Below are 10,509 nucleotides of genomic sequence, written 5' to 3'. Positions count from 1 at the left end.
CGCATCACTCCAACTCTGACTGCAATATCTCAAGCACTTTATTTCCATCATGTTATTTTGACCATTTTAGCAATGGTAAAGGGAAAATGTGCTGACTATTTTCAAGGAAAGGCAGTTGATTATTAAATTGGAAAAAAGCAAGGGCTTTAGTTCAACATTACTAAGATTGCGCCCTCTGTAAAGAATGAAAAAAGGTTCACTCAAGTATCTTTGGAAAAGCACAAAATGACAGAGTACTCATGAGTCACAAATCCAGATAATATTCATTCACCTTGTGCCATAAGTTTTTTTTTTTATTTTTTTTTTTTAATTTTTGAACAAATTTAGAATACCCAATTTATTTTTGCCAATTAAGAGGCAATTTAGCGTGGTAAATTCACCTGCCCTGCACATCTTTGGGTTGTGGGGGCGAAACCCACACAAACACGGGGACAATGGGTAAACTCCACACGGACAGTGACCGCGAGCCGGGATCGAACCTGGGACCTCGGCGCTGTGAGGCTGCAGCGTTAACTCACTGTGCCACCGTGCTGCCCCTTGTGCCATAAGTTAACACATTCACTGAAGTACTAGAAGACATGACTGGCTGAAGGTGACATTGGGCTGGATTTTCCCATAGGTTTCGAGACCAGGATATCAGAACCAAAAGCAGGGGGTGGGGTCCCCGAGCCTATACTTGCCAGTAAGGGGCCCTGTTTGGCTCAGCTGGCTTGGCAGCTGGTTCGTGATGCAGAGCTAGGCCAGCAGCATGGGTTCAATTCCCGTACCGGCTGAGGTTATTCAGAAAGACCCCGCCTTCTCAACCTTGCCTCTCACCTGAGGTGTGGTGACCCTCAGGTGTACTCACCACCAGTCAGCTCTCCCCCTCAAAGAGGAAAGCAGCCTCTGGCCATCTGGGATTATGGCGGCTTTAATTGCCGGTAGCGGGTGTATCTCATGGAACATTGGATATGAATGGGAAAGGTGTATCAACCATTAGATAGCTTGCCCCCAATGGTAAAAACATCACATAGTATGGCCAGCAGTCATGCTGACTGAAATCTGGTTCATACTGAGTTACCCAGAGCAACCAACATGGTACCCAAAAGTTTCTAACTTTATCATTGCATTAGCAAATCTGACCTAGCTATCTTCTCGGATTATCTGTTCCATTCACCTTCATCTCCTCTCGGAAGCTATGTATTATGTGCTGCCACTGCTTCATATATTGCTCACACAGGTCTCTGGCTCTTTTGGGCACTGTCTAAGACGTTCCACTAACCTCCAGGATAGGCAGATGGCCAGGTGCCACAGGAGACACTGCTTACCACACCATACTCCGGCAACACTGGGCTGAATTTTCGACCCAGTTGCCAAAGCATCGATGAAGTCTTTTCATCTTCATGCCAGAACTCCTCGAGGATATGGGCGAGTTACCAGAAGCCATGCTCTTTATTGAACCTGGTGGTAATCAATCTTCTTATTGTCCACAGGTTAGCATTTCAGAACAAAAGGTGATGTTCGTGAATTCATTTAAATTCTACCAGGTGCCCAGTGAATAAACAGAATATTTCATTTGTGCTTCAGCTTCAACTACTCTTTCATCTATTCAAAACTGTCAGTTTATACACCTTGGAAACTGGGAATTATGGGGCTCTCATGTTAGTGGATGGCTTTGTGTGAGTGGTATAAATAAATGCAAGGAATAGACTCGAGATACAATGTATCAGTGAATCTTTTTTGTGCATGGATCAAAAACACAGAATTAAGCTGTTGTGCAGTGAATGTCATCCTTGTCTATGTGAAATGATGGGACCCTCGACAGGTTGTCATTTTGTTTATGATGGGTAGAAAGTGTTGAAATCTTTTTTAAAAGCCATGGGTGGGATAGGGAAGTACTTGTAAGCTTTTGACAACAATTTAATCCCCCCCAACTACCCACGTCAGGCCATCTTTTCTTTGTTCTTAAAGTTGCTATTTTTTTGTTGCAGTTTCTGAAGCTCTAACACATTCTCCCTCCAGTCAGTTCTGGGGAAGAGCCGAAGGACTCCAAAACTGAACTCAGTTTCTCTCTCCACAGATGAGGGCAGACGTGCTGATTCCGCCCCCCCCCCCCCCCCCCCCCCCCCTCTCCGCGCCCACTGTTCTTGTTTGGGGATTCCAGCATCCGCAATATTTTGCTCATTAAAATAATTTTCAGTTCTTTGTGAATGTTGCATCGATTTCCGAGCGAGCTCAATTGCTTAAAAGAAGAAAGTTAAATTGGGGGTGGGGGGGGGGGGGGGGAGTGGACGATACCCTCTGAGGCGAGGTGTCACAGACATCCTGTTGAGGAGGAGAGGGGCTGGGTGGAGGAGGCATTGCCTCACTTGCACTCAGCACTGACTTTCACAATCAGCCTTCACATTAACAAATGGGGGTGGTTGGGGGAGACCTCTTCCGAAACAGACTCGTTGGAAAGCCTGGAGTAACGTTGGCCTCCCTGGTTAATTTATGGCTGAAATTAAGAAATAAATTTCCTCTTAATCCTGCTTCTTCAGGAACCAGGAGATGAACGTGTCCACACTACAACTGTCAGAATCATTTGTGCTTAAATGCGATACAGAATCCATTCTGCGTTAATAATCCCTTGGGCTGTAAAATGTGAAATCTAAAAGATGTTGTTTTTTGGGGAGGGTTGAGAAGATGAAGAGTAAAGGGGCCTTTCTTTGTATTTTTCCTGTGCTCGGAGCCTTCCCAGCTGAGTAATGTGGTGTCTGGGAGCAGTGTCACTTTAAGAAGCCTCTGCGGCTGAGCTGATAAGCGTGGGTCGTGTTGTGACAGACTCTCTCCCTCCCTCTCTCTCTCTATTTCCCTGGCAGGCAAAGCCTGCCTCAGCCAAACACCATGTGGAGTGCCAGAAGCAGATTTCTCATCGTCCTGCTCCTCTCGACCGCCTTCACAGTCGACCTGCTCTTCAACATCTTACCAAAGTTACACCAGCGCTCCATCCGAAGCCAATGCCCGTGCGAGGAGTCCCCCAACCGGAGCGCCGTCCCGCGGAACTCCCCTGCGAACGGCAGCGGGGCTCCGGCGGAGAGCGGGCGCTGGTCCCTCCACCCAACTCTGTCCAAACTCCGCAAACTCTTCTCGCATCCTTTCTACCGAGGGCAGTCGCTGCCCCGGCGACCTGGCGACCAGCTTCTGGAAAAGGAGGACGCTGTGAAATATTGCAATTACAAAGCGAAGCGGGCCAATAGGTAAGTTGTCGAATAACTTTTCACAGAGGGGAGGGGTGGTGGTTGGGGGGGGGGGGGGGGGGGGGGGGGGGAAGATTATTATTGCCATTAATTATGTGGAGGCTCCTGAGAAAATGTAGCTGGGGGGGGGGAGGTGGGGGAGGAGATGAAATGGAAGTTGGCGTCAGCTCTTCCTGCATTTTAATTTAGGGACTGACACTGAGTGTTTATATGGAGCATGGAAAGCCACACTATCCTCTGTTTAACAGTCACTCAGCCAGTCAGCTGCCCAGTGCCTCTGGAATCTGATGTAGCTCGAATCATGGACTAGCTGTAGACTGGACAGAAATAGATCCATTGTTGCAATCCCATCCCTGGAGATTGAGGCTGGTCTTTCCCTGGCATCCCACACACAAATCATAGTACTGTCGAGTCGGTGGGGATTTTTTTTGTTTTGTTGATTTCTGGATCTTGACCCCCCCGACACCCCACAAGCTGTCAATCCATCGTCCCTTCTTCAAAACATCCCTGGCTGCAATTCTCACTGCTGGTGTTAACAGAACCACTTTTGCAACTTGACCAGGCTGGGACATTGACTAAAACAAAAACCCCCCAGCAGCATTATGCTTGGGCTGGCTGAAGGGTATCTGTAAACCTGCCCATTGCCAAGCAACAGGTCAGAGGGAAGCGTGCTGAGGGCAATGGGCAACCCGTTTCTTTGCATCCCACCCTGAGTGGGTGGGGTTGGAATGGGTTCAAATCAAACTCTGAATCAACGCAGTGAGTGTTCATTGGGAAAATACCCGAGAAGATGCCATTTTAATCAAACATTCAATTCACCGATTTCCCCTCATATTTGACTGAACTGAAGAGAATATATAACATTCCACAGATAATCCCGAAGCCTCTGGAGGCGGAAATGATTAATTCCATCTGGAAATCTCCCAAATATGATAGGCTCTCAAATCCAGTCCTCCGTGCAATCCATCCGAGCGCTTTCTGCACAATCTACTTTTCGCGCTTGCTGAACCAGTTTGAAGCACAGGTTAATGAAACAACCCAGTGGGAGGTGAGTGCTCCGCCACTGTCCTCCACCCCACGTTCACCACCGACCACATTTTAAGGCGGCTTTGACGTGGGGACCACCTGCCAGGTCCTGTGCAGTGACTGCAGTGAGTCAGTCAACCCCATCCTCTGTAATGGGGCTGCATGTTCCCTATTCCGTCAACAAACACACGGTTGTGTCGGAAAATTCGGTGGGGATTAATTTTAACAGCCCCACTCCCCACTTTGCAGGCGATGCAATTTCCTGGCAGCCTGTAACACGGTGGAACAGATCAATTTTTTTCATCTAAATTCAGAGTACCCAATTATATTTTTCCAATTAAGCGTGGCAATTTAGCGTGGCCAATCCACCTACCCTGCACATCATTTTGGGCTGTGGGGGTGAAACCCACACAAACACGGGGAGATGTGCAAATTCCACACGTACAGTGACCCAGGGCCGGGATCGAACCCGGGTCCACAGCGCCGTGAGGCAGCAGTGCTAACCACTGAGCCACCGTGCCCCCTAGGCGGAACAGATTAATTTGCAAGTAACGGTTTTGTGCAGATGAGGTGGTGTAGAGTTTCCTGGTGCGAATGCTTCCTTTGCATGGCGTGTTCACCCTGGCCTTTGAGACTAGCCATCATCTCCTCCTTTCAAAGGACAACTTGTCTGAATTCAGATTGTGACGTGCACAAGTCTCCAAGTTGTTACCGCATTCTGTGATCATCTGCATTTAGTGGGGTGGATAGAAATTGTGCCCTGAAAAAAACATGGAGGGATTCACCGATGTCAATGCCCAACAAGTTGGTTTTGGAGATTTCCAAACGTGGGTTGGGGTTCTGCATGTGTCCTGCACCACTTGTTACAAATAATAAAAATTGAAACACTTTTCTCCATTCACCCCCCCCCCCCCCCCCCCCCATTCTCCAAGATTCATGAGGCTGTTCATGAATCAATCATAACTGGGGCACGCAGGTCAGCCCAAGTCCTGTAGATTATTAAAATATCATATAACAGATGATTTATGTATTTAGACAGCATTTTAAGACTCCCCCGCTCCACAGCATGTTCCAAAGTATTAGACACCATCTCAAAACAACAAGCTATTCAGAAACTGTTAGCAGATGGGTAAATGTGACCATCAGTTCACATCACAAATATTTTTTTTGATAGAATCCCAAAAGTGCAGAAGGAGGCCATTCAGCCCATCGAGTCTGCACCAACCCACGAAAGAGCACCCGTAGATAAGGGTCACTTTTGAACACTTTGAACTTAGTGTTCAACATCTTTGAACACTAAGGGCCAGTTTAGCATGGCTAATCCACCTGACCTGCACATCTCTGGACTGTGGGAGGAAACCGGAGCAATGTAGGAAACCCACGCAGTCAGGGAGAGAAAGTGCACACTCCACCCTGACATTCACCCAAGGCTGGAATCGAACCCGGGTCCCTGGTGCTGTGAGGCAACGGTGCTAACCACTGACCATATTAAGTGAAATGAATTAATCTGGTTGTGTGGTTGAGTGTGAAATGTTAGTCGGGACAAAGAACAAAGAACAACACAGCACAGGAACAGGCCCTTCGTCCCTCCAACGCCAGAAGGATTCTCCATCCTGAGTAAATCCTGAAGATCATTTTATGTTCACTTGAAGTAGTGAAGTAGGGGCCTCACGGTAGCATGGTGGTTAGCATCAATGCTTCACAGCTCCAGGGTCCCAGGTTCGATTCCCGGCTGGGTTACTGTCTGTGTGGAGTCTGCACGTTCTCCCTGTGTGTGCGTGGGTTTACTCCGGGTGCTCCGGTTTCCTCCCACAGTCCAAAGATGTGCGGGTTAGGTGGATTGGCCATGCTAAATTGCCCGTAGTGTAAGGTTAATGGGGGGATTGTTGGGTTACGGGTATGTGGGTTTAAGTAGGGTGATCATTGCTCGGCACAACATCGAGGGCCGAAGGGCCTGTTCTGTGCTGGACTGTTCTATATCTGCCATCCTCTCAATCCCTGCTCTCTGCCATCTCCGGAACCCATCCATACTTCGCGGGGCAAACCGATGCTCCCTCTGCTCCCACATGTCTCCTCCATTGCCCCCAGACTTTCAGGGCCGCCACCACCATGGGGCTGGTGGAGTACCGTGCCGGCGGGAATAGTAGAGGCACAGTTACCAATGCCCCCATACTGGTGCCCTTGCATGAAGCCACCTCCATATGCTCCCATGCCAACCCCTCCCCCACCACCCACTTCCTGATCATGGCTATATGCGCCGCCCAGTAATAGTTACTAAAATTTGGCAGCGCCAGCCCGCCCTCTCCCTGACTCCGCTCAAGCATTACCTTCCTTACTCGCGGGGTATTGTCCGCCCAAACAAAGCCAGTGATCACTTTGTTGACCGTTTAAAAAAGGACCGTGGAACAAAGATGGGGAGACACTGGAACACAACAGGAATTTCGCAAGGACCGTCATCTTCACCGTCTGCACCCTCCCAGCTAGTGACAAGGGAAGCGTGTCCCATCTCCGAAAATCGTCCTTCATTTGGTCTACTACCAGGGCTAGGTTTAATTTATGCAGCCGGTCACATTCCCGCGCCACTTGGATGCCAAGGTACCTAAAGCTTCCCCCTACTAATCTAAACAGCAGCTCCCACAATCACCTCACCTGTCCCCTCGCAAACAAGTCACTTTTCCCCATATTTAGCTTATACCCCGAAAACCGGCCAAATTCTCCTTGAATCCTCATGATTTCTTCGATCCCCTCTATTGGGTCCAATACATACAGAAGCAGGTTGTCTGGGAAAAGCGAGACTCTGTGCTCCACCCCCCCCAGACCAGCCCCTTTCAGCCCCTTGAAGTTCTCAGAGCAATTGCTAGCGGCTCTACAACTAGCGTGAACAACAGTGGGGAGAGGGGGCATCCCTGTCTCGTCCCCCGGTGCAGTCTAAAGTAGTCCAATGTTGTCCTATTTGTCCGTACGCCCGCCACAGGAGCCTGATACAGCAACCTGACCCAGTCAATAAAGCCCTGCCCAAATCCGAACCATCCCAGTACCTCCCACAGATATCCCCATTCTACTCGATCAAAGGCCTTCTCTGCGTCCATTGCGACCACTACCTTCACCTCCCTACCTTCCGGGGGCATCATGATCATATTTAATAGCCTTATATTGGCCACCAACTGCCTACCCTTAACAAGCCCCTTCTGGTCCTCCCCAATAACGTCCGGAACACAATCCTCAATCCTGGAGGACAAAATTTTGGCTAGCAGTTTAGCATCCACATTCAACAGGGATATCGGCCTGTAGGACCCACACAGCTCCGGGTTCTTGTCCCGCTTAAGCATCAGCGAAATTGTGGCCTGTGACATCATCATTGAACATCCTCATTAACACCGGCCCCAATATACCAGAAAACATTTTATAGAACTCCACTGAGAACCCGTCTGGCCCCGGGGCTTTACCCGCCTGCATGTCCTTCAGACCCTCCACTATCTCTTCCAACCCTATCGGTGCTCCCAGCCCTTCTACCAGCTCTCCGTCCACCTTTGGGAAATTCAGCGCCCCTAAGAAGTGCCTCACCCCCTCTGGCCCTGTTGGGGGTTCCGACCCGTACCGCTTACTGTAAAAATCCTTCAACGCCTTATTCACCCCCTGCTGAGTGTCCCACCAGGTTCCCGTCTCCATCATTTACTTTCCTTATCTCCCTGGCTGCCTCCCTCTTTCTAAGCTGCTGTGCAAGCATTCTGCTGGCCTTCTCTCCATCCTCCAAGATTGCCCCCCTCGCCTTTCTCAGCTGCTCAACCGCCCTCCCTGTGGTTAACAAGCCGAACTCTGCCTGTAGCCTCTGCCGTTCCCTTAAAAGTCCTGCCTCTGGGGTCTCCGCATACCTCCTATCGATCTGTAGTATCTCTTTTACCTGTCGGTCCGTCTCTGCCTTGTCTACCTTCTCCCTATGGGCCCGTATCGCGATCAGCTCCCCTCTGACCACTGCCTTCAGTGCTTCCCAGATGTTTGCTGCTGAAATTTCCTCGTGTAGTTGACCTGCAGGTAGTTCTGAATACATTTCCTCAGCCGCTTGCACACCCCTTCATCAGCTAAAAGTCCCATATCTAACCTCCAGTGCGGGCGCTGGTTACTGTCTTTACTAACCTGCAGGTCAACCCGGTGCGGAGCATGGTCTGAGATTGTGATCGCTAAGTACCCCGTGTCCACCACCCCCGTCAGTAAAGCCCTGCTCAGAATAAAGAAATCAATCCGGGAGTACACTTTATGCACGTGTGAGCAGAAGAACTCCTTCACCCTCGGCTGTCCAAATCTCCATGGGTCTACCCCCCCCCCCCCCCCCCCCCCCCCCCCCCCCCCCCCCCCCCCCCAATCTGCTCCATGAACCCTTTTAGTTCCTTTGCCATTGCTGACACCCTGCCCAATTTTGAGCTTGACCGGTCTAAACCAGGGTCAATAACTGTTGAAGTCCCCTCCCATGACCAACTTATGTGAATCCAGGTCCGATATCTTCCTCAGCATCCTCTTTATGAACTCCACATCATCCCAATTTGGCGCGTACACATTTACTAATACCACCTGCACCCCCTCCAGTTTCCCACTGGCCATAATGTACCGGCCTCCCACATCCTCAACTATTCTACCCGCCTCAAACACCACCCGCTTATTGATCAGGATCACGACCCCTCTTGTCTTTGAATCTAGTCCCGAGTGAAAGACCTGACTGACCCAGCCTTTCCTCAATCTAATCTGCTCAGTTACTCAAAGGTACGTCTCCTGCAACATTACCACATCCGCCTTCAGTCCCCTCAGATGCGCGAACACGCGTGCCCTCTTGACCGGCCCATTTAGCCCTTGAACATTCAGGTGATCAGCCTAGTTGGAGGGCTCATTGTCCCCCCCCCCCAGCTTCACCGATCAGCCATTCCCTTTTTTGGACCCACCTCCACCGGCCCGCCCCCAGGCAGCCTCCACCCCCAACCTCCTGTCTGTCCATTAGCACAAGCCCCTCCCTCGTCAGCAGAACATTTCCCCCCCCTAGTAACAACACAATATAACTCAACCCCTTTAATAAACCTAACATATACAACCACCCCACTATGCTTCCATGAGCTAGCCTGCCCAGCTAGCATGGTGGCCCCACCCCTGGCGCTGAATAGTCTCCCACCTATTGTCCCCCCCCTCATACATACATATTCCAATGACAAACAATCCCAACACAATTGCCTGACAGAAAAAACAGGGGGGGGGGGGGAAACGCTAACAAAGATCAAGTATGAGATCCAAAATCTAAACAAGCACACCTCCATTCCCGAACAGTGCAAATGTAAACCTTAACTCACTCAGCTCTGCAACTGGCCCCAAATCAGTACAGATGGCATTACAGACAGCTTCCACAAATGAAAAACGAGAAACTTTTTTTAGAAACATGAACGTTGCAGCAAAGTTCAAAAGTTCTCAGTCCACCACCAGTCCTTTCCTTTTTGCTAAGTCCAACGCGTCCTCAGGCGACTCAAAATAAAAGTGCTGTTCCTGGTGCATGACCCAGAGATGGGCCGGATACAACAGTCTGAACTTCACCATTTTCTTAAAAAGGATTGACCTGATCTGGTTGAAGCCTGCTCTTCTCCTGGCCACCTCCATGCTCAGGCCTTGGTAGATCCGCAGGATACTGTTGTCCCATTTACAGCTCCGTGTCTGCTTGGCCCACTGTAGAATGCGCTCCTTATCCAAGTACCTGTGGAATCTCACCACTATTGCCGTCGGGGGGGGGTCTCCCAATTCATGGCTTCCTTGCGAGTGCTCTTTGAGCCCTGTCCACCTCCAATGGTCGGGAGAATGCCCCATCCCCCAGCAGCTTCTCAAACATGTCTGCGATGTATGCCACAGCGTCCGCACCTTCTGACCCCTCTGGGAGCCCAACGATTCTCAAGTTCTGCCGGCGGGACCTATTCTCCAGGTCCTCCACCTTCTCCAGGAACTTTTTCTGCTGGTCTCTCAGCATCCCCACCTCCAACTCCACCGCAGTTTGATGTTCCTCCTGGTCGTCCAGCGCCTTCTCTACTTTCCGGATCGCTCGATCTTGGGCATCCAATCTAAGCTGACTCTTTTATCGGGTCCAAGCAGTCCCGTTTCTGCTTAGCGAAGACTTCCTGAATAACTTGCATCAGCTGCTCCATTGACAGCTGGGTCGCCGAGCCAGCGGTCCGGTCCTCTGCCATGCTGTCTCCTGCTGCAGCTTCAGCCAAAGCCTTCTCTGTTTTCTGTTTCTGCCTTT

At 50.1% G+C, this 10,509-nt stretch overlaps 1 protein-coding gene across 1 annotated transcript in view; it reads left to right on the top strand.

Annotated features, from left to right (window-relative positions):
• The first annotated feature begins 2,865 nt into the window (after positions 1 to 2,865).
• The window catches only part of fam20a (FAM20A golgi associated secretory pathway pseudokinase), a 90,451-nt gene continuing 82,807 nt past the window's right edge, over positions 2,866 to 10,509 (top strand). Inside the window, exon 1 of the mRNA XM_038777944.1 lies at positions 2,866 to 3,218. Within this exon, the coding sequence (XP_038633872.1) occupies positions 2,866 to 3,218 (353 nt within the window). The remainder of the gene's footprint in view (positions 3,219 to 10,509) is intronic.

The sequence above is a fragment of the Scyliorhinus canicula genome, chromosome 18, assembly GCF_902713615.1.
Source record: "Scyliorhinus canicula chromosome 18, sScyCan1.1, whole genome shotgun sequence".
Taxonomy (NCBI): Eukaryota; Metazoa; Chordata; class Chondrichthyes; order Carcharhiniformes; family Scyliorhinidae; genus Scyliorhinus; species Scyliorhinus canicula.
The sequence above is the reverse complement of the archived record's forward strand: the minus strand, read 5'-3'. Positions and strand labels throughout refer to the sequence as shown.